The sequence below is a fragment of the Sorghum bicolor genome, chromosome 1, assembly GCF_000003195.3.
Source record: "Sorghum bicolor cultivar BTx623 chromosome 1, Sorghum_bicolor_NCBIv3, whole genome shotgun sequence".
NCBI lineage: Eukaryota > Viridiplantae > Streptophyta > Magnoliopsida > Poales > Poaceae > Sorghum > Sorghum bicolor.
Window position 1 is genome coordinate 2,406,322 of NC_012870.2, and position 24,689 is coordinate 2,431,010.

Genomic DNA, 24,689 nt, shown 5'->3' on the forward strand with positions numbered 1-24,689 from the left:
CCTCCCACCTCCACGGCTCCTCCACCCTCAGGATTTGTGGAATAAACAAGGGAAGAGACCGAAAGAAACACGAGGAAGAGGTTCCCAAGATCCTTTCCTTGCAACTTTCGCCTTGCTTTTGCAAGACCTGGCCTGCTCAGCTCGACCTCGACCGACTCCAGTGCCCATGTGGGGATCACTCGTTTGCTGCACGGCCGGGTTCCCCCGAATCAAGTGTTTCAGGTCTCCGTGTGGGACCCTCCGCCTCATGGGCCCACTGTTAACCACAGCCCCACCACATCGGAGAAATGACCCTCCGCCTCACTAACATTGGCAAATGCCAAAATGGTGTTGACATTACCACACTCATCCCTAATCGGCCGTCAATAACGAGATGCTCATTATGGCACAACATCTCCAAGAGTTTCCAAAGCGTACTCCTAATCCAGATTTCTTTAGTAACATTGAAGAAACTTGCTCTCTAATAGCTCCCTGTCTCAACTCTCAATCTTTTCGCACTTGGGAAATAAATGTAGCCTTCCGGATATTTCTAGACATGTATTGATTTGTCAATCTAATGATGGAAGGATGTAGGAATATTGGGAAGTAGGGCAAGATTTCCAATGCAATTGTACGTTGGAGTGATTTATAAATTTTTTGGGATTGTTGATGTAAAATTATCTTCTATGTTTTAGAATCGAAATTTTATACATTGTTAGAGCAACCTAACGAATCAGTATTTTTAGCCACTTTAAAAACTCTTCGATTTACCAATTATTATTTTTGAAAACTATCAAAGATGCTTTTATGGCTGAACCCCCTTGGAATATAGAATTATTTTTTGTTCTATTTCTTACCTTTATTCTAATATAAAACATGAATTGATTTCTATAAAGATCCATGCACTATCCACATTGGAGATGTTTGGGTTACTCCACAAACTCTTGATCCGCCAATCTAGTAGTAGTATGTTTGTTCTTTTTAATTGTATGTTTAGCCTAGGCCATTTAGCTTGAACAATGACTAAACGGTAGATAGCTGACTCTCCGGTGTATATTGTGCGTATACAAACAATAGGTTGTACCGTATACCAAGCATCTTCCTCGTTTCTTGGCAGATGGCCACATGCAATCAAGCATTGAAACATGACAAAAGGCACCACCTCCATTTCCTTCCTTCGTTGCAGCTGCAGCCGCAGCTGAGAAACGCCAGGAGGACGGACACCTGCATGCAGCAGGCGTATGATTGTGCTTCTGAAAACAGCAACATGCACTCGATCACCACCGGCACTGCGCCGCCCGCGAGGCCCGCAACAAACACAACTCAAAACTGGTCAAACCGGCGTGCGTGTGCGAGCGAGTTCGGACGCTGCTGCTGCGGCCTGCCGGCCTGGGGCAGCCAACGGCCACGCGCCCATGCCGTGCGGGGTGTTTTTTTGAACGTACCGCACGGCGCGGGGAGGACGACAGGCGTGGCCGTGGCCCGCCGCCCGCCGCCCGCGTGGGAATTATGGCCGCAATAAACTCGGCACCTACGCGGAGGCCGGAGACAGGAGGTTGCGCGCTGCTCTCTCCCTCCCTGTGCTGTGCTCCACCCAGTGCCCCCGGCGGCCGCCGTACGGGGACAGGGAAACTGGTGTGGTGAGGATCACGTGGAGAGGGCAGGACGACGACGACGACGACGGGGTGGAGACCCGGTTTGACGCGGCGCGGCCGCGGCCCGCGGGCACCTCTGCTCTGCTCGGCCGTGGGAATATTTTACTGCTCGGCCTCGGCCCCGGCCCCGGCCTCGGCCGCGGGGGGAGCCGTTGGATGTGCGTGGCAGTGGCAGCCGCTGCGTACGTGAGTCACCGCGGAGTCATCAGTGCCCCTGCCGTTGGTGCGCTGCCTCGTGCCTGCGCCACCGCCACCCACGAGCCACGACGCGGGCCGCACCGCACCACCGGCTGCTTCAAATCGCGCGTCGCCACCAGGGGGCGTCCCCCGGCAGCTCGCACTCTCCTCACACTCCTCTGGCAGCTCACTCTGCTCCGAGCCCGTTCCCTTCCCGTCCCACGAAAACAAAGCGGAGAGAGAGAGAGAGAGAGAGAGGCAGAGAGGAGGGAGAAGAAGCAACAAGAACAACAGCGAACAAACGTACTACAGAGCTCCTGAGATGGCGGCGCCGGCGCCGAAGCAGGAGGAGCTGCAGCCGCACGCCGTCAGGGACCAGCTGCCCTCCGTATCCTACTGCCTCACCAGCCCGCCCCCATGGCGTACTTCCTTCCTTCCTTCCCCCCGTCGCCTGCGCGCGTTGCTTCTTGGATCTCTCTCGAGGGTCCACGACTGACGCCGTCTCCCTTGTTTGCAATGCAGCGGAGGCCGTACTCCTCGGCTTCCAGCACTACCTCGTCATGCTCGGCACCACCGTCATCATCCCCACCGCGCTCGTCCCCCAGATGGGCGGCGGCAATGTACGTCCCCCCCGAGACCCCGACTCTCTCTCCTCTCTCTCTCTCTCTCTCTCTCTCTCTCTCTCTCTCTCTTCTCTGTGTGTGTCCGCCGCCGCCCGCCGTAGCCTGACACGAAAGCTCGCCGCTTTCTACGCAGGAGGAGAAGGCGCGGGTGGTGCAGACGCTGCTGTTCGTGGCCGGGATCAACACGCTGATCCAGAGCTTCCTCGGCACGCGCCTCCCCGCCGTCATGGGGGCCTCCTACACCTTCGTCGCGCCCACCATCTCCATCATCCTCGCCGGCCGCTACAGCGGCATTGCCGATCCCCACGAGGTGCGCCTCTTCGCCTTCCTGTCCTGCCCGGTTCCAAGTCCAACGGAGGCTGCCCGGCTCACCGATATCTCTTTGCTGCAGAAATTCGTGCGCATCATGCGGGGCACGCAAGGCGCGCTCATTGTGGCCTCCACCCTCCAAATCATCATGGGATTCAGTGGCCTTTGGCGCATTGTCGTCAGGTTCGTCTCCTGCTCTCGCCCCCCTCGTGTGTTCAGGTCCCAGTGTACCTCCTCTGATTCCATCTGTCTGTTCTAACTCCTGTTGCAGGCTGCTGAGCCCGCTGTCTGCTGCCCCCTTGGTCGCCCTCGTCGGATTCGGGCTCTATGAACTGGGGTTTCCAAGTGTATGTCTTTCTACATGTAGTACTACATTCTCCCTATAGTGATGTATTTGGCAACACTGAGGTAGTAACATGAATTTATTTTACCCTGCAGGTTGCCAAATGTGTAGAGATTGGTCTTCCACAGATTTTACTGCTGGTGGCACTTTCTCAGGTAGTAGGATGCATCAGGAATTCAGGACTGCTGCTCTGTGGTTTCAATCGGTAACGGTTGCTGGATCCTTGAGAACAATGTGTAATTTCTGTTTCTCTTTTGCAGTACATACCACATTTGGTCCCCTTGCTGAGTACTGCCTTTGAGCGGTTTGCTGTCATAATGTCCATTACCCTCATCTGGCTTTACGCCTTCTTCCTGACGGTTGGCGGTGCCTATAAGAATGCTGCTCCGAAAACCCAATTCCATTGCCGCACTGATCGATCTGGCCTTGTTGGGGGTGCTCCATGGTAATATAATGCATCCCTTTGCATGTTCTTTCCCTACCTAAGAGGCAGAACTTTGTATGTTTTCTGTACTTATTCAGAATGTAACATCCTGCAAAGACCCTACTTGGCTACTAGATTGATAGATTATTGATCTACGATTTGCAGGATAAGTGTACCCTATCCATTTCAGTGGGGAGCACCAACCTTTGATGCTGGTGAAGCTTTTGCTATGATGGCAGCTTCTTTTGTTGCTCTTGTAGAGGTATGTTATTTGGATAAACCCATGATATTTCTGCAGCTTTGTTATCCTAGATGGAACTGCATATCATCTTCCTTCAAGCTGATACTCCTTACTGCATGATGCAGTCCACCGGTGCATTTATTGCCGTTTCACGGTATGCCAGTGCAACACCATGCCCTCCTTCCATCATGAGTCGTGGCATTGGGTGGCAGGTATCGTCCAAATTCCTTTTGTTTGCAGTTAGTGTATCCAAAAATTTTGAATGACATCTGAGCATCTTACTGACTTACCCAACTAATTTGTCTATGTGCCATTCCAGGGAGTTGGCATTTTGCTGAGTGGCTTGTTTGGAACAGCTAATGGAACCTCTGTATCTGTGTAAGTTGATTCTAGATGACTGCTGCAACTACTTTTTATAGTGTGATCATGTGATCTGAAAACTATTCAACTTCTGTCTGAGTTTGGATATTCTCATGGAACAGCGAAAATGCTGGGCTGCTCGGTTTGTCACGCGTTGGTAGTAGACGCGTTGTGCAGATTTCTGCTGGATTTATGATATTCTTCTCAATCCTTGGTAAGGTTCATACTTTTATGTGACCATGTATTCAACAACTTTTGACTGTAATAATACTTTGTGTTAAGTAGTTCAGGTTAACTTTAAGGCTGGAATTATTTAAGCTTATCATCTGGACAAATACAACTGAGCAATTCATACTATGCTTCTGCACTTCTAATGGTAACCAACTGTCTCTAACTGTAATGTTTTTTTCTATGCCTTTGTAGGGAAATTTGGAGCTGTTTTTGCATCGATTCCTGGCCCAATTATCGCAGCTATATACTGTCTTCTCTTTGCATATGTTGGTACGTAGCACGAAGCAAATTTTAAACTTTGCATGTTTTTTATATAGAACTGTTGAATTATGAAAAGGCTATGTATTCTCCTGTACAAACAGGTATGGCAGGTGTTGGGTTCCTACAGTTCTGCAACCTGAATAGCTTCCGAACAAAGTTCATCCTAGGATTTTCTTTGTTTATGGGTCTGTCGGTGCCACAGTATTTCAATGAATACACTTCCGTCGCAGGCTTTGGTCCAGTGCACACGCATGCAAGATGGGTAAGATCCAACTCGAAACACATTTTGGTATTTATTTGACAAGAGGCAACATGCTGACACACAGATAATTCTGTACTTCCGGTTCTACCAAATGTTCATTTGGCATGCCACCTTGCACAATGAAGTTTGATATTACTGCATCATGGTTCTTTGACATTGGTTTCTGGTGCTATGTGCTTCTGAAATTACCTTCTAGTTAGTTTTACTGCAAATTTGGCATGCTGAAGAGCTGCAAACTAAGAGATGTGTTTTCCTTGTGCTCATGCCCAGTTCAATGATATGATCAATGTGGTATTCTCCTCGAAGGCATTTGTTGCCGGGGCTGTGGCGTATTTTCTGGACAACACCCTGCATAGGCGAGACGGCACCGTGAGGAAAGACCGGGGGCACCATTTCTGGGACAGGTTCAGGTCCTTCAAGACTGACCCGCGCAGCGAGGAGTTCTACTCCCTCCCATTCAACCTCAACAAGTTCTTCCCATCCTTCTGATCCTGCTGCTGCTAACTGAAAACAGAAAATGCTGTTCGATTAGGTTGTTGTATGATTTTGGCAATGCCACGCCCAAGTGGCTGTTTCTCCTACTTCTGTTGTACCCCTTGAGCTTGAGTTCTGAATCTTGTAGAGCTCAGCCTAACCTATTCGGAAGGAATGGAGAAATTGCTTGGTATTTTTGATGTAAATTGGGTTGGGTTCTCGGATAGATGAAGAAAATGAAAAGAGAACTGCTCCAGTACTCTTTCTATAAATTACACTCCAGTGCTATTTCAGAGTAAACTAATGCTAGTGCATGTGCAATCGTTACAGATTCAGTGAGTACTGAGCATTTGCTATTAATTTCCAGAATCAAAAGAGATCGAGTGTGTCCGGTAAAGGACGATGGACTGCCAGCGCACAGTTTTTTAGGCTGGCACTGTCACATCATAATTTCCATATAACTGGTGTCTTGAGTCTTGTCCTGCATCATAACGGGTTAGCAGTCGCAAATTGCACATCTTTTGTATCATCAATCTGTACTAGGCATGTACAAATGGATTTTGCCATTCCATCCATAATGATGTATATGAAAAAAAATGATGTGTGATTAGTACAAAATTTAACTCAAAACTTAGATTGAAGACTATTGGATTCAACTTCTGTTATGCAACAAATCTGTTAAGCACGTAATAGCTATCCATGCAACAAATCTGGTGGTGGTGGAGCCGAGCATGGGGAGATGGTGGTGGAGAAGGGAGGGGTATAAGGCCCTGTTTAGTTTCCCACCTAAAAATTTTTCATCCATCCCATCGAATCTTTGGACACATGCATGAAACATTAAATGTAGATAAAAAAATAAACTAATTACACAGTTTAGTTGAGAATCGCGAGACGAATCTTTTAAGCCTAGTTACTCTATGATTAGCTTTAAGTGCTACAGTAACCCACATATGCTAATGACAGATTAATCTCTACAACTAAAAGATATGAAGAGGACCCATCTACCACATCCATGGTGAAGCCACAACTCCCTTTTTACTATATCATGATTGGCTATCCCATCAACCCAAGCCCCACTCACCTATGCATGCAAAATTGTTTTAGTGAATTAAAAAAAGTCATAACTTTTAAACCGAAGATATAAATTAAATTTTGATTACACCATTAAATTTCTTATAACAATTCCTTTAAAACAAGATCACACATGGATATATTTAGGTAAAATTTTATTAATAAATATTTATCTCTACAACTAAAAATTATGGAGAGGATCCGTCCACAACTCTTATCCCTTTGGTGGTCTTTTTTACTGTGCGATGACACGCTATCTCATCAACCTAGGCCCCACTCACCTATGCATGCAAAATTGTTTTAACGAATTAAAAAAAGTCATAACTCATAAACCAAAGATATAAATTAAATTCTGATTGCACCATTAAATTTCTTATAAACAATCCTTCAAAACAAGATCACACATGGATATATTTAGATAAAATTTTATTAATGAATATTTATCTTATAAAGATAAAATATTTTCTTTTACTAAGTAGAGACAATATTCTAGGTTCAACGGACAATGTTGTGTCTTTGTAAAAAAATTTTATGGATTTTGAATAATAGTATTTTGGTTGTAGGTTTACGAAACTGATATTACAATATACATAAAAATACATAAATACATGATATAGATAAAAATAATAATAAAATCTAGAGTAAAAAGCATAAAAAAATAAAAACACAAAATGGAGAAAATTTTCAAATAATGTCAAAGGGTTACTTTTCAAATATCGTAAATATATTTATAGAACATTAACATCACTAAATACATCATAGAACATCATTAAATATATTATAGAACATTACATTTATTATAGATTACATGTATACTAAGTGAACACCATAAGAAACATCATAAAATATCACATATATAATACGTAAACATGACATTACACAACATAGAACACTAAATATATACTACATAAACATCTCATATATATAGAAAATAAAAATAAAAAATAAATACTAAGAAGAAAAATATAAAAATAAACATGATTAACAAATGATAAAAAGTGCATAGAGCAAATAAAATAAATAAATAATTTAAATAAGGATAAAAAGGAAATTAAAAGGAATTAAAATATAAAATAAGAATGAAGAAACATAGAAAATCTGAAAAGAAAAAAAAACAAATAGAAGCAAGGAAGAACAATAAAACTAAAACCAAAAGAAAAAATAAAAGATAAAATTAAAATAAGAAAAGAATAAGGAAAGAGCAGGAAATAAAATAAAATCGAAAAACAAAAAATGGAAAGAAATGAAAAAAAGAAGAATATAGAGAGAAAAAATAAAATAACAATGAAGAAACAAAAAGTATGTGGATTTTAAAACCCGTAACAACGTACGGGCATTAACCTAGTTATGCTTAATAAATTTGTCTTGCAGTTTCCTGACGAGCTATGTAATTTGTTTTTTATTAGTTTCTAAAAATCCCTCCCGACATCCTTCCGACACATCCGATGTGACATCCAGAAAATTTTCGTTCCCAATCTAAACAGGCCCTAAATCTATTAAGCAAAATTCAAAAATTTATATGTTTTGACACGTGTATTAAACATCATTGCATGTAATTGGTTCAATATTAGGATGACGATGAACAACAATGATATAAGCAGCATTGTGCAAGTCACATCAATGATCAATCACACATAAAAAAACATCAATGATCAGACAGGCCACAGTTTTGTTTTTCTTTTTTTTTTAAAATTTTGGAGGACACAGGCCACAGTGGACTTTTTTTTAGTGGAGAAAACAGGCCACAGTTTTTTTTTGAGGGTAAAACAGGCCACAGCTTATGGCAAAATTGTCAATTGTGGCCAGACCAAGGTCTTGTTTAGTTCACCCAAAAAACCAAAATCTTTTCAAGATTCCCTGTCACATCGAATCTTACGCCACATGCATGGAGTATTAAATATAGACGAAAATAAAAACTAATTGCACAGTTTACCTGTAAATCACGAGATGAATCTTTTAAGCCTAGTTACTTCATGATTGGATAATGTTTGTCAAATAAAGGAAAAAGTCTGCTTTAGGTCCCTCAACTTTTGCGAAAGTCTGATTTTCATCCCTGAACTCTAAAACCGGACAAAATACATCCCTCAACTTTTAAACCGTGCACATTACATCCTTGACCTGATTTTGAAAGCGGTTTTATCTTTATCTTTTTATTTATTTTGGCTGATTTTTTTTTGAAAAATCACAGTAAATCACATAAAAATCATAAAATAAAAAACTCAATTTTGTTGGACTTCAGATCACTAGATCTACACATTGAATACTTCCTCCATCCCAAATTGTAAGTCATTTTGGAGAGTCAAAGCATTTTCACGTTTAACCAAAATTATAGACATAAATACTAAGATTTGTAACGTAAAGTGAATATACTATGAAAATATAATTAAGAAAGAATCTAATGATATTTAGTTGGTATTATAATAATAATTATTTTATTATATAAATTTGATCAAATTTAGAAAAGTTTGACTCTCCAAGATTCTTGGAATGACTTACAATTTGGGATGGAGGGAGTATATAATATAGTATGCTCTAGTACAAATTTTTTTGATGCATCTTTAGATCTATGTTTTTCTATAATTAATTAGACTAATTATAGCTACATTTTCTATGGTCTAATTGTGATGAAATTTATATGGTGAGCTAATTATTCTATGTTTGAGTTATAGTAAAAATTTTATACTCATTGAATCATGTATTACTTAGTTATAGATTTATTTAGGTTTATGCTTGTTAAATTTTAATAAATCTATAACTAAGTTATACATGATCTAATAAGTATGAATTTTTTACCATAGTTTAAACATATAATAATTAGTCTAACATAAAAATTCACCACAATTGGACCATACAAACTATAGCTATGAATTATTCTAATTAATTATAGAAAAATAGTTCTAAAGCTACAATAAAAAATTTGTACTAAAGCATACTATATTATATATTCACTATATAGATCTACTTATCTGGAGTCCAACAAAATCAGATTTACTATTTTATGAATTTTATGTGATTTACTATAATTTTACAAATATTCAGCCAAAATAAATAAAAATGAAAAAGACAAAACTGCCTTCAAAACCGCTCATAACCATGTTAGGGACGTAATATGCATGGTTTCAAAAATTGAGGGATATATTTTACCTGGTTTTGAAGTTCAGGGATGAAAAATAGACTTTTGCAAAAGTTGAGGGATGGACTTCTTCCTCAAACAAAAACAAAAGTGCTACAATTTCGAAAACTTTTCAGTTTTCGGAACTAAACAAGGCCCAAACAGGCCGATAGCCCTCTATCTCGACCTTCTTGGCCCATATGATAATCGCCTTCAAGGTTCAAGCTGGTGGACCTCGGAGCCAACCGGCCCAACCCTCTCAGATCGTCAGTCCTCGCCTAGGTTTAGGCTTCCGGCCGCCGCAGCCTCCACGCCACGTCGCCGGGAGCGAAAGGAGATCACCGGAAGAGGGGCGCGGAGATGAGCGGGAGCGCGTTCAACGCGTTCAAGTCGCGGGTGCCGGTGGCGTGGAGTCCCCGGCTGTACATCACTCTGGTGCGGGGCCTCCCGGGGACGCGGCGCCTCCACCGCCGCACGCTCGAGGCCATGCGCCTCCGCCGCTGCCACCGCACTGTCGAGCACCGCACCACGCCGTCGCTCCTCGGGATGCTCACCCAGGTGAAGCGCCTCGTCGCCGTCGAGACGGAGGAGATGTACAACGCGCGGAAGCAGGCCGAGGCGGAGAGGCGCGCGCCCAGACCCCCGCTCGTCGTCTCCCACCACCCGCCGCCGCCGACACCGAAGCCGGCAGCAGCCGCCGCGGAGGGTGCCGCTACCACTGCGCAGTAGCCTTTGGTAAGCTCATCGAGTCCCGATCGTCCTGGCGCGGTCTGGTTTTCCATTTTGATTTGTTTGCCCTCGAAGCGTTTGATGCAATGCCTCAAGTCAGTGCGCGCTGAGGGGCTGTCAATACACCAAATTTAGATGCTTGTTTCTGATCCAACATTCTAACACAATGAAATGGCTTACTTTTGCTTATAATGAATAAGCAAATGAAGTGTTTGCGGTTGTTTAATTTGTGCTACATTTCTGTGCTGAGTGCTTTATATCAGACATCTGTCCAATTTTTTCTGCTAGATCTTTACCTGGTAGGTTATTATAATTCTTCCCTTAGTTCTCCATGTAACAAAATAGAAGGCGCAGCTCTAACCACATTATGACAGATAGCTCTTTGAAGTGGTTGAAAGTCAGAGTATTGGGCTGGTTTACTATTCCAAACAAAAGTAAAAGCAGGATTAAATGAGCAGTGCAAACCTATTTCGTTATTAAGGGTTAATACTTAATAACAATAGTTATGTTTTTCTTTTTCGCTTAGCAGGAACAAATAAAAATGACGAAGATCTTTCTAGGTGTTTGTGGTTGGCACTGAATAAAAAGCATCTAGAGAAAAGGGTGTCATGGTTATTAAAATTTAGTAAAAAAAATACAATTAGCCTGACCTATCTATTCTTGTTAACCCTGAACAGCTTGGCTGTTTGAAGTACAACAGAAATACAAATTGATGTCAAGTTCTTAACTGAATAAATAAGATAACAGTACAAAACGACATTAATCATTAGTGACAGGCATGGTTATGAAGGTGTGTGTGCCCCCTTCTGGACACCTAGGTGCTTAAGGCGCACAGCTAGGCGACACAACACATACACTCCAACCTACAGTGGAGCAGCATACCTACAGTGGAGCAGCATAAACATACCTTGTTGCTGTAGCTGACACAGAGACACGTATCACAATCTGTAAACTGTAATAGGCAAAGATGATAAACTAAAGGCAGTAAAGCAAAGGCACACATTCACACAAAGCAGTGAAGCACTATGGGTCTATGGCTATACAGCAGCAGACTTGCAGAGCACAAAACACAAGTACGGGGCACATAGCACTAGCAGTCTAGCACAAGCAGTCGGAGCAGTTCACGACTTCACATCCAGGCACAAGCAGGTGCCTCACAGCAGAGCAGGCACAAGCAGGAGCAACACACGTCCAAGCAGCAACTGTAAGGGGAGGGAAGCAGGTGGGAGAGAAATAGATACCTGTGTGCCATGGCCCATGAGCTTGTGACAACAGGCTGACAGGGACGGGAATCAGCGGAGGAAAGGAAGGATGCCTGAATCAGATGTGTGAATCTGTGGAGAAGAGGAACTAGGCACGAACTGAAGGCGTGAATTGATGAATGAGTATGGCAGCACCTATCAAAGGTGCAATCGGTGGAGATGAGGAGGGAGGCATGCGTATGAGAGAAAGGGGCTGGAGCAGCTGAATTCTGGCTTTTTGCCGCCAAGGACTAGGTGCGCTCCCTTCCCTTCCCCCTGCTATGTGTATTGGTGCGCAGGAAATGGAGAAGGGTAGTGGGGGTTTCCCACCAGCACGCAACTCCAGTTGATCTCTCCAGAGTGTGAAACTCCCATGCTTCACTACATTGTTCCCTTTCAATTCACGTGTGGGATCTGCCTCAGGCGGGTGCAAAAACGTCGCCACATTGTGCCTAGGCAACAACTTTTGTTGCAAGACGGACGGCATACGACGAGAGGTCGTGGCGAGGCTGACACCCAGACTGAAATCGCGACTGGACGCCTTAGGCGACGACTTAAAACTCATGGTGATAGGTTGCATTGTGGGTTGAACTTCTGAAGTAGGAACAGTGCACGAAAAACAAACATAAAGTATTTATATGCTCTCTTTTTTTGGCTAGGTGAGCTATGTTGCACATGGTCACATCACACTGGATTTCTTATGGTAGAAAATGGATAAGGGTGATCAACCTTGATGCTATACCGTATGACCTTAATGTACCCAGGATAGACCAGTTAATCTACTCTTGAAATTTTCTCTTGGCTCTGTGTGCGATTTGCTGGAGTAACCAAGAAGCAGATATTCTATTCAGATAGAAAATTGTATGATGTGAATATATCAATTATTATTTCTAGTTTTTCTATATACTAGCCAAAATTTACACCCTGCCTTGGCAGCAATCATCCAGGCAGGTCAATCCAGCCCCAGGTCCTTGGATTTGAAGGACTAGGAGCACTGCATGGCCCACAAAAGTTTCCCAGGGTTCAATCCAAAAAAGGCATGAATCATGCTTTTGATTTTTTTTTTCCAAGGGCTCAATCCAAAAAGGCATGAATCATGCTTTGAATTTCTTATCGATATATGAGAGGAAAACTCCTCATACAGTGTTTTAACATGTTCCATTAACTGACATAGAATAATTTACCATGTTACCATCTGTTCTATGACATTGCCCATTGCTTTTCAAAATTGAACACCTGAATGCCATCATTGCCAGCTTAGATGTCAAGTGGCACATGAAAAGACATCTTTTTCACGGGATGGCTAAATAGGGTAGCTTGAGTTATTTTGTGATCTGGTTATGTTATTTGGCCCATAATATTTGAGGTGATCAGTTTGACTGATGGTATAATGGGAACCCTGAGTTATTGTTACTCAATCCCTAATATTTTACTTGTGGTTATCTTGCAGGGCATTGGAAGCCTTTCATCACAGTTCAGCGGCATAATAATTAACTTGCTTGTGTTTGGGTCTGCTGGTCTCCAGACGATAGCATTGGATGATCTAGCAACCGATATGATCTCAAGATCGTTGTATGGTCCGACTTGCATTGGGCCTGTATTTTAGATTGTTATATGGACTGAGGTCATAGTTTTCCGGCGCCTTTGGCTACAATCAAGTTCAGTGATTTGGTTTCAATTACTAATTTTTCTGAAAATGCTCTTTACGATGTGTAGGCTTCTTGTGTAGTTGAACCATAGGAGTGCTGGCATCTATATTTGCTCAGTTATGATTGTTGATGTTGGCCATTAGCAAAAGGTTTTGTAACATTGCTTGGGTTCTGGGAGTGAAAACACACTGTAGTCTTGATGATGTCGGTGCCCTGATCCGTGCTCACTGAACAAAGGCGATCGGCCGATCGGGATCTCTGAGAGATGACTTCGGGCTCTGGATCAGGTCACGGGCTGGGCTTGGATGGTAGTTAAAGAAAAAATAAGACCCCAAAATCTTTCAAGATTCCTCATCATATCGAATCTTGTTTTACATACATAAAGCATTAAATATAGATAAGAAAGTAACTAATTACATAATTTACCTGTAATTTGCAAGACGAATTTTTTGAGCCTAGTTAGTCTATAATTGAACAATAATTGTCAAATAAAAATAAAAATGCTGCAGTAGCGAAATCTAAAAAATTTTACGAACTAAACAAGACCTAATTATTATAATTATTAGGGTGGACTCTTCGTGAGCCGTGCAGCTTTTTTATAGAAAGAAATGTTGGAGCAGTTCTCGCCTTCTTGATAGATTGTGATTCTCCTGCATAGGCAATTTATCATTCTTGATTTGGAATCATCTAGTAGTTTACAAACTGAACATATGAGGATGGTATGAACTGTGCAGGATACCGGAGCAATGCAGTGATAGAATTTGCAGTCTTTCAGACAACTTTCTGGAAGAGACGAAAGAAAGGGCGCGGTAGCATCCCACGGTCATGGTCAAAACCACCACTCAAATCTACCCCAAACTGTTGCAGAGGTAGTTCAACTAGAAAGCTGGACCATTTCAGAGTTCAAAATACTATTTTTCAAAGGATTGTGAATGTGGCACATGATTTTGAGTCGCATGCATGACCTCGTCAACTACCATTCTACCGACCACTAACATGCAAATCTTTTTTCTAAACAAGTTCATGTGCAAGTACAATGGTACAAACCGCTAGTAACATGCAAACATGTGAGAATTCATTTATTTATTTTTCTACCGTTTTCTTTTTATAAACTGCTAAACCATTCTCAGCCGACAGAAAACGTGACGATGTTTTAAGCGTGAACGTTTTTCCTAATCATTTTATTTTATTACTTCACTAGACGTGTCTAAAACACTAAGGACCTGTTTAGATATATTAGCACTAAGAATTAGCAGCTACAATTAATGAATCCCAACAGGCATGCTAATTATTAGCTAAAGGGCTGCTAGATATTAATTTCATTAGCAAGTTTATAGTTGTTAATAGGTGCTAATAATTCATATGCACCTTCAACTCACTATCAACCACCTATTAGCAAGTAAATCCAATTTTTCGCTATTCACTATTAGCTAGCTAATTTTTAGTGTTAATAGATTTGAAAAGGCCATAAACCCGAGAGATACGATGCACCCAGAGCTCCAAAATGAACTGAAATCCAAATCCTTTAAGGTCAGTCTTAGTGCAGAAGAGTTTCATCTCCATAAAACTATCTCTAGTTCCATGAAACTCTCATCATCTCTCTTCATCAATATAGTGTCATGTTAGCATGTTTAATATGCATGAAACTTCTATGAAACCTCGCCTTATGGTTCATTTTTCTCCTGATCCTAAAAAGATGCAACTTTTACTTCAAATAAGTCAGGTAACTTTAAATTTGACTAAATCTATAAAAAAAATAAGAAAATTATGATACTGAGTAAGTATTATTAGGGTAACTATAAAATATAATATTTTAATAGAAAATTTAAGGTCTTGTTCGTATCTCTGGAATCTAAATCTATATAAAAATAATTGTATATATGATATTAAATTTTTTTATTAGATTAATTATGGAATATGACATCTTAATAATAAATCTAAGGTATTGTTTGTATTCTAGAGCTAATAGTTACTCCCTCCATTCTCGAAAAAATACAATTCTAGGACACACTGTCATGTTTAGTATGTCAAAATTGACCAATTATATATAAAAAGTATAAATAGTTATAACATCAAATAGGTATTAGTATAAATAGGTATAACATTTTTACCAAAATATTTGGTCAAACTTTGGACACTTTAACCCAGGATGCATCTAGAGTTGCATTCTTTTCAAAATTGAGGTAGCAGCAGCTAATAATTGGCTTATTTGGATCAATAGATCAAATTAATAGTCTAGTTAATTATTAGCTGAATACCTAGCTAATAAATATTTTATTAATTTGACCATACCAGCTAATTGCTAGCTAATATTAGCTCGGAGCTACATATTAGATAGCTAACCCGATATAGATCTAAACAAGGCTAATGAAGACATAAATATTGATGTTTTTTAGATTTGATCGATTTATAAAAGATTGATTTGCCTCGCATCGATAATTGTTTTATTAGTGATGAGGTGGTTGAACTTTTTTTTCTCGGTTGACAAAAAAAAAACTGCCTTTGATTAGTTTTACTTTTAGCCCCCCAATGATTGAGAAATTATGAAATAACTATTCCCTGCCGCGCTGTTTACGCCCACGTCTGACGCCTCCGCCCGTTTCCATTCCATTCTCCCACCCATCGCATCCCTCTCTCTGTCTCTCGTCATCGTCGCCACCTCCACCTCCATCGGCCTCCGATCCCTCCACGAGCCTCCTGTCGAATTCGAGGTACGCAACGCGCGATTCGCCGCGGCTCTCCCCCCATTCCGCGACCTGACCGATCCGCGCGGCGGCGCGTCATCGCCACGGCTTCTTATTGTTGGGTGGATCTCGGTGGCGTGCGTGCGTGCGTGCTGCAGGATCTGCGGCGGCGAGCAGTGGTCGGCCGGCGATGGCGCACCGGGTGGACAACGAGTACGACTACCTCTTCAAGATCGTGCTCATCGGCGACTCCGGCGTCGGCAAGTCCAACATCCTCTCCCGATTCACCCGTAACGAGTTCTGCCTCGAGTCCAAGTCCACCATCGGCGTCGAGTTCGCCACCCGCACCCTCCAGGTAAACGCACTCCCTCCCTGTCCTCGATCGAATCTCTCTCTAGATTCGGGATTCGAGAGATTCATTGCATTTGGTGTGTTCCTGCTACTTCCGGAGGCGTTTTGATCATAGGCGATTGTTTGTTTAGGATTGGACCCGTGGGCAGAAATTTGGGATAGCTAAATCATTGTGCTTTGGTGGGTCTGCTGGAATGATCTGAAGGACGTTGTGCGCTCTGCACGGCATCAGCATATATAGATCTGTGGAAGTTCCTGTGTCGCTATGAGTGATTTTTTTGCTGATAGGTGGAAATTGAAATTGGTATGGATCATATTTATACACGTGGAGAACAAAACAACGAATTATTATTGGTGGAGGTATAGATTTTGCGTCGTCTGCTAGTAAATTAGTACCTCAACACTTCAGTCAATATCAATGATTGTGAGTTAACTGTACAACAGTACCACTAACAAACACCCAAAAGAAAGAAAAACAGGCAGATGGTTATATTGAGTTGAATGCATGTTGCTGATATGTATCCTTCAGTTTGGAGTTTTCTCTGCTTGTCAGTTTAAACTCCAACTGTTGGCACATACTTTGCTGCTGGGCATGTCTGTTTTGTCTGTCACTTAAATATAATTGATTGTTTTGTCTCATTATCCAATAAATAACAAGCTTGATCATGCACTTGTTTGCTGATTGTCTTTTAATGTTTTAAGCTATAATAATGCTACACAATTGGTTTAAATTCCTGTATTCAACTTTGCCAACATGGTTTTAATCCTCATTGAAAAAAATGTCTGTATACTGCTGTTTTAGTTGTAGTTCTGCAGTATATTGTTTTTGAGTTCACCGATACATTGTCTGGTGTAAATTTACAGAGCATACATCAGCATTCTGTAACTGTGTTTATCATCTGTGATTACAAATCAAACATGAAAGATGAAACTATCGCCTTTACCAGGGGTCACAAATGGTTTGTTCAACCTGGTATGAAAATGAGCAACTTGCTGAGAGGCATATAATAAGTGTGTGGATCTAGGCCAGGAATATTTCATTTTTCACTTTTCAGAGCAAGGAATTGTGTCATAATGGATATCATGAGTTCATGATTGTGTTGTTGCCATTAGTGGATTTGTCCTGTTACTTTAAAAAACAGGCCATGGCCTGTTTTCTGAAGACATGTCCTTTCATTAATTATAAATATATATATAAGAAAGTTTTAGAGTTGTTTGATTGTATTATCATATTGTTCTTTTTCCCCTTTTGTACTGATTTACTGATATTTTTTCTGTTTCTATGTGTAGGTATTTTCAGTATTTTCTTTCTGCAAATGATTTAATTAAGTTGTTTCTGGGATTTTTTCTGATTAAGTTTGGAACTGCATTACAGATTGAAGGGAAAACCATCAAAGCTCAGATATGGGATACTGCTGGGCAAGAGAGGTACCGTGCAATCACAAGTGCTTACTACAGAGGAGCTGTGGGTGCACTTTTAGTCTATGACATCACGAAGAAGCAGACATTTGAAAACATACAGAGGTGGCTCCGTGAACTCCGTGACCATGCAGACTCCAACATTGTGATTATGATGGTTGGTAACAAGTCTGACCTTAACCACCTGAGGTCGGTTGCAGAGGAAGATGGCCAGGCATTAGCAGAGAAGGAAGGCCTATCCTTCCTCGAGACATCCGCGCTTGAAGCTCTTAATGTTGAGAAGGCGTTTCAGACCGTCCTCTCTGATATTCATCAAATTATAAGCAAGAAGGCACTTGCAGCCCAAGAGGCAGCAGGCAGTGGACCTCCAAGTCAAGGAACCACCATCAACATTGCAGATTCATCCGCCAACACGAAGAGAGGGTGCTGCTCTTCCTAGGTGCAAACAAAGACATGCTGCTGCCGCTGCAAAAAGAAAAATATCATGGATCGTACAACACTTCAGGTGTTATGTAGGTGACTCCTTTTGGCCTGTAACTCTGGTGGGTTGTAATCACAATTCATACTTCTGCAAAGAAATTCTCCTCTCAGGTAGATATGATGTGTAGTTTTGAAATTTTGGTAGAGACCAATGTTTGGCAGACTTGCGTGGAGTCCAGCTTCATGTTTTCTTTCAATGTTCTATCTTAGTAGTCTTCTGCTGAAAAAACAAATATCAGACATTTCTTGTATTTCTACTTGAGTTCGTTGTATTATCAGATATACTTTGATTTCTGTGCTAAAACATCAGTGTGTGTTTGCCATTCTGTTCTTACGAACTCATCTTGTTTGCTTAATTGCTACGTTTGGCCCCCTCCCTTCTCACGTGAACCATACTCATATAACCCGTCATGATTGAATGATTTGAGTATGTGGTTCGTTGTTGCTCCATTCTGACAGAATCAGTTCTTTGTTGTCAGCTTTAGCATAATCATCTTTCCAGTTGCACTGTAAAGCGGCGCTGTCAGTAATAAGTGACCATGCATAAAATATGCTAATTACCTGAACCTCATTCCAAACTGTTGATGTGTTCTCTGGCTTTATATCCATATGTGTACCACTCTCATGATCTAATCTGATCCATTTTGTGACAACTTATCCTTGGCAAGGAGATATTTTTCTTGAGAACCTTAATAAAGATAAGGTTACCAGTGTCGAATTCGCAGTGTCACTCAGTTCCCTATGAACTGTGATTGCACCTTTTGGATCTGTCTTTGCATCCTTATCACTGTCAGTTGATTCATTTCGAACCATTTTTTCGCTTTCTCCAAAGATTGGTAGAGATCCTTATTGAAAGAAGATTGGGAGAGATAATTCAGATGCCCAGTTTTTCACAAATCAGCTCATCTTACCAGCATTCTCAGAAGAATCTTCAAAGATTAGGATGAACAGGTGTCCACAATATCATTAGAAAACCATTTTTTTAAGCATATCCATCCATGCTTCCACATTATTGTTCTTCCAGGATGAATCTATGTCTTTGCCCTCCTGCTGGCCCTGTTGGTTATGTGCTGTACCATGCATAACTCTGGTAGTACCCAACCACGTTTTACACTTTTGATCTATTCATCTCTGGATTTGTATCTTTATATCACTATATGTCTGGTCTGATCCATTTCACCAGAATTCACTCTTCTTGGTGACGAGAAGGACGTCCATGCAGAGTCCAGTCTTTCATATAAAAAAGTTTGTGCAGCATTTGTCTTGAGAACCTTGAAAATGACTCAAAAAGATAAGGCCGGTCATGCAGTGTCCCTTGTTTCTGTCTCTGCATCCTTACATCAGTGTTTTTCGCTTTCTGCAAGATTTGGAGAAATAATCCGGATGCCCAATCTTTCAAAAATTAGCTCAGCATCCTCAGAAAAAAAAAAAAACCCTTCTAAGATTAGTCTGGCCAGTGTCAGGTCCATGTGAAGTGTGACTGCATCACCTGCCCCTTTTGCCAAAATTTAGTTAGATCCACCATCGTTTGGCAGGCTATGTTGTGTTTTCTTAACAGAACCTGTTCTTTATTATCCGGAAACTAACCTACGAAACTGTTGTGTGCTACTTTTGCATGGCCTTTGTAAATGAGCTTTTTTCTCTCCTCTACTTATCAATGAAAGCCGGGCAATCCGGATCTTTCGGGAAAAAAATTATCCGGAAACTAAAATCACGTCTGCATGCATTTCTAATTATCCATCCGTGTGTTCTTCCAGGCCGAACGGCTCATCCGTTCTCCATATCTTTTGGCCCTATCATTCTCTGTTCCTTCAATTACAATGCTAATACATTCTGACAGAATTGAGTTCTCCGTTCTGCTCTCAGCTTCAGCATAAACCTCTTTCCAGCTTGCACTTTGGAGCTGCATCTTCGATCTCTGTCAGTGTGACAACCATGCATTACTCGTGCTGGCTACTGCGACGACACTCAGCCTCTTGAGCCGAGTCGACGTCTTTTCAGATTGTGCAGATGCCTTGCCTGGTCCTTCCTGCAGAGATCAACTTTGCAAAGTTTGAACCGTCTGAAAAAAAAAACTGAAGAATCTTTCCATGATAATAGGTTGGGAATGCAAAATTCGTTGCTAATTGTTGTGTTGGTTCTGTCCGATATGTCATTCTCAGGCGATTCATTTCGCGACAACGCATCCCTTTCTACAACCACAAGCACTGGTGGTTCAAATTGTTCAGATGCCCAGTCTTTCAGAGATGAGACTGACAGTATTGCCAAATCTGACGAGCATCATTGTGAATGTGAAATGAAACGAGCCATCGGAGATAGCAGATAAGGCATCTTGTGAGCCGTGTGACTCGTGACTGCACTGCGCCCCCTACCATTACCAACTTGTTATCTCCATTTGCAGCTGCTGCTCCCAGGAAGACGAAGAACATGTTCTGTCCACACACACACAAACAAACCCAAAAAAAAAAGTCATTTTTTTTTGCAGCCTGAAGCAGATTTCAGGCACAGCACACTTGCGAAGATGCTCGCCGAAGGATGTGATGGTGCGGGGCGCTTGTCAAGTGTCAACTGCGGAGTCTCCTCCGATGGGATTCCCAGCGTTTTTGCGGAATCGTGTTCTGTCCCCTCGCCAAGAACGTGCACAGTCATTGACCGGCTTTTTTTTGCAGGCCAAAGCATGCATTGCATTGCAGGTCGTTCGCCCGTTCTAGAAACCTCGGCCGGCCTGGCTTTGGTTCATAGGATCAAATCCAATGCATCTCTCTCACTGGTTACAGTGGCAGGCAGCTTTGGCCCTGATCGTGATCTCTCGTGCAGGTGGGGTAGTCATCGAGGGGTCATTTTGTTTTCTTTAAACACGGGACACGCGCAAACACTCATGGACAAGAGCAAATACTCATGGACACGCGCATCTTCGAGAGATTCTAAGATTGACTGAAAAATGTGAGCACATATAACGTGTGGTAGAGTCAAAACCCATAACGAGTATACTGAAATTCAGGTGAGCGGCCTTATATATTATGTGCAACATTTGGAAAGAGCGAAACCGATCGAGACATATCCGAAGACAACATTCAAAAGGATCAGCAAGTGGCTTGGAAGGTGAAAGATGATATTAACCAATAAACAACCAAACTACGCTAAGTTCATTTTTCTTCTTCTCATTTTTGTTAAATCTGATACTTCATAGGATTCTACATATTTCTGTGTGCTCGAGCAGACTACATTATTCCTGGCTAGAAAAGATTGAGAAACGAACTAGCAGCATTCAGTAAATTGGTATTGTATAGAAATACAATTATGCTGGTTAACTGAACCCAGATAGAAAATTACCCTCTTGATGGATTGGATTGATGTGAAGCGCACTACGGAGAAGGCAGTGCGTGTTGGATGCAAGAGCAACAAGGTACCTCGTTACTGGCTGCCACAAATCCTGATCCCCAAATGTGCTAATGCTCCTGTCATGGATCATTTGTTGCCAAATTGGAACTCCAATGGTTACATTCTCCCTTTTAAAAATGGTTACGTTCTGATTCTCTGAATTTATCCTATTAAGTAGGGGTTTGTGTAGGCCACCTTGCCTGTCATGGAAAAGAAGGTTCATCCCACAATAATCCATATGCTTGTCCTCATCAGAGGTTAGACTAGACTATTCTAGAAAATCAATATATATGACTGGGGTAATAAAAAGTACTTGTGTGGTTGGAATGCAATCTGCCACTGCATTTTTATTCCAATTCCTCTCTAGATGCAGTTTTTTTAGTGTAGGCCAGGGGTTGACCGGGAGATTGTCCACTAAATTTGGAGCTAATCATTTTGCTCCCATCATGAGATTTTGGTTTGGGGGATTCCATGCTCCACATGCTCAGGTAAAAAAAAATGAATTATTGTAACTTGGTGAGGACATCACCTGCACAAATGAGAAGAAAATCCTTATTTACCACCACTAAACTAACGTTCTTGCATTTTACTGAAAAAATCAAACATATACAGCTAAAATGCCTCTCTTTTCCACTCTTCCATCAGACAGCCTCAACAAGCCTACAAATATAACCTTGTCTACAGGCTACAGGACATCTGAATCTTAGCTGATTGGCATCTTCAAAGAAACCATGTACTATTACCAGCACATTGCACATATCCAGATTTCCAATCAATCCATCAGGCTCGGAATGACTGCTAACGGCTCTATAAAGACACCAGTGGTTACATTGCTACATAATTCTGTTTTAAGTTTTTAACAATAATCGGTGGACACGTGGATCAGCACCACTACCTACAGGCTAGTGATGCCACCCCTCACTAACCTCTGGGTTTGCAGCATTGGTCAAAGCCTGATAGCTTCACAAGATCTACTGAAAGCACAATGGCAATATAGTACTCTTTCTTTCAGCATGATGAATTGACAGTAGTTTGGACTGTGCTGATGCTCATTATGGGGAGATCGACCAAGAACGTGCACTGTGATCGGATAGCTACAACTGATTATCCTGCTCCCACAAAGCCCGGACCTATCAATCAATCACTCTTAAAGTCCTCCATGAAACTTTGCCCAATAAGGGAGGTGTTCATAGTTATCCGACTGGTTTTCGAACAGTCACTGACATCTGGGCCCTAGCGACAGCACTGTTTCTGCTGGGCCCACATGGCAGCGCCCGGTGCCGTGGAAAACGATGTGTGTACCTGGAGCACTCGTCGGCGGCTGGAGATCTGTACTATAAGCATCACCCACTAATCAGCTCACTACAGAGCCTGCTGTGCAAATTTCTGCAGCATTTGTTTCATGTGCTGGAATAAGTTAGTTGGAGCCCAGGCAGGCACTGACTAAAGCCAAATGAACCAAAGTGGAGCTGCAAAGATGTGGAGTGAATCCATCCATCCATCGACCCATCACCAATTGCATCCAATCCAACTCGACGTTGTCGGCACTCGGCAATGCAAGTGCATGCATGCATGGATCCACCAACATTATTTTTCAGCAAGTTTGATGCAAATGCAACTGCAGAACTACTGCTGCTAACCTGGGGACAAGTAAAAAGTAAGAGTATAAAACTGGTGTGATGCGATGTTCATATGTGACAAGGTCGTGGTTAGCATTCTTAACCCCTGGGAATACAAGATAATATATATGGTGCACATGCCAAATTTGCCGTGTGATTTGTGTGGACGAAACAATTTCGGTTCAGAGACGGATGTACTCCCTCCCGTCGTAAATAAACACACATCCGGTATTCTAAGAGGTCAAACAATCTCAAGTTGAACTAATTTTTTAGGTAATAGTATTGACATTTGTATCTCTTAACAAGATTAGTATATAATATATCATGTGATTAATCTAATAGTAATTATTTGATATTATAATTCTTAGTATTTTTTCATATAGATTTGATCAAGCTTAAGTTTGTTTGACTAAAAGTATGAGATGTGCATTTATTTTAGAACGAAGAGAGTAATTATTAGCGGCAAGTGACAGTCGGATGGCACATCAAAGTAGTTATCGTCTGATCATGAAAATGATTGTGCTCCACCGCTGCACTAATAACGAAGACCAGTGCTCATCCCCTTTTCGCCCCCAATCTCTTAAGTTCCTCCGCACTGTCTTGTAGCCAACTTTCCTTCCGGTCGACAAGGCATACTGGAGCAAATCCCATCCATCTTTGACTGGATTCAACATTTCAAAATCTGACCACTATTAGCTAGCAAAATCTGACCACTATTCTTCGCATGGGCGGATCTAGAGGTATTTCCCAGTATTCCCGGGAATACTCAACTATTTTAATACATTTTTATGTAAATATGTGTATATATTTATATATATAAATGTATAATGCTATAATATATATAGTATTTTGCACATTTGAGTTCAAAAGATGTAAAAAACTAGCATTTCAATTAGAAGTCTATATTCTAGAAAGCAAATGTTAGTTTAAAGTTGCTAACTTGCAGTACGATTGGCTATATTTTCAACCTATAAATTAACTTTGTGGAATTAGGAATACCCAAGTTTAAAATTCTGGCTCCGCCACTGATTCTTCGTTCAGTCTTACAAACTGCTAGCAAATTTTCTGTGTCGCAAGCATGACGATCTTCTGTAAAAAAATAAACTATTGGCAGAGCCAGACTACCCAAAGTACTAGCTGAAAGATATGTTTTGTTTTCATACAAAGTTAGATATGCATGCCCATTTGCATTAGTTGTAGCAGAATTAGACCAGATTTTTTTAGAAACAAAAATATAATATAGCCCTTCTAACTAGCCACATAGGCTTCATGATTACAGAGGTTCAAGTGGTATATGATATAGGAGTGTCATAGAGACTAGAGAGGATAAATATATGACAACTTAAAGGGAGTACGAAAACAATAAAAAAAGACAACAATCATAGTGGCGTGTGACAATATGACACACTAAACAGTTAATCTATGTATCCATGCTGTTCTGAGCAAAATAGAACCTGCTAAATTTGGGGTATAACCGTGAATAGTAATGTCGGATATGAATTGATGAGTGCTCTCTCCGTCCGCAGATGTGAGGACTTCTAGAATATTTATGAAATTTAAGCTGGATAGGAAAACACATGTGCCCTTCAATCAAGCACCTAGTAAAATCACTGT

The 24,689-nt window shown here is 41.5% G+C and overlaps 3 protein-coding genes across 3 annotated transcripts; all 3 read left to right on the forward strand.

Moving 5' to 3' along the window:
* Window positions 1,962-5,639, forward strand: LOC8079712 (nucleobase-ascorbate transporter 6). The gene is made up of 14 exons (XM_021457546.1): window positions 1,962-2,233; window positions 2,334-2,431; window positions 2,568-2,744; window positions 2,826-2,926; window positions 3,015-3,090; window positions 3,182-3,241; window positions 3,347-3,531; window positions 3,676-3,772; window positions 3,877-3,963; window positions 4,071-4,129; window positions 4,234-4,325; window positions 4,535-4,612; window positions 4,705-4,865; window positions 5,136-5,639. The coding sequence occupies exons 1-14, from the start codon at window positions 2,134-2,136 to the stop codon at window positions 5,352-5,354; spliced, it is 1,590 nt and encodes a 529-aa protein (XP_021313221.1). The 5' UTR covers window positions 1,962-2,133; the 3' UTR covers window positions 5,355-5,639.
* Window positions 9,747-13,283, forward strand: LOC8079713. The gene is made up of 2 exons (XM_002463571.2): window positions 9,747-10,257; window positions 12,943-13,283. The coding sequence occupies exon 1, from the start codon at window positions 9,883-9,885 to the stop codon at window positions 10,249-10,251; it is 369 nt and encodes a 122-aa protein (XP_002463616.1). The 5' UTR covers window positions 9,747-9,882; the 3' UTR covers window positions 10,252-10,257; window positions 12,943-13,283.
* Window positions 15,691-18,405, forward strand: LOC110431783 (ras-related protein Rab11C). Its single transcript, XM_021451364.1, has 3 exons — window positions 15,691-15,852; window positions 15,984-16,180; window positions 17,552-18,405. Exons 2-3 carry the CDS (start codon window positions 16,016-16,018, stop codon window positions 18,032-18,034), a joined length of 648 nt encoding a protein of 215 aa, XP_021307039.1. The 5' UTR covers window positions 15,691-15,852; window positions 15,984-16,015; the 3' UTR covers window positions 18,035-18,405.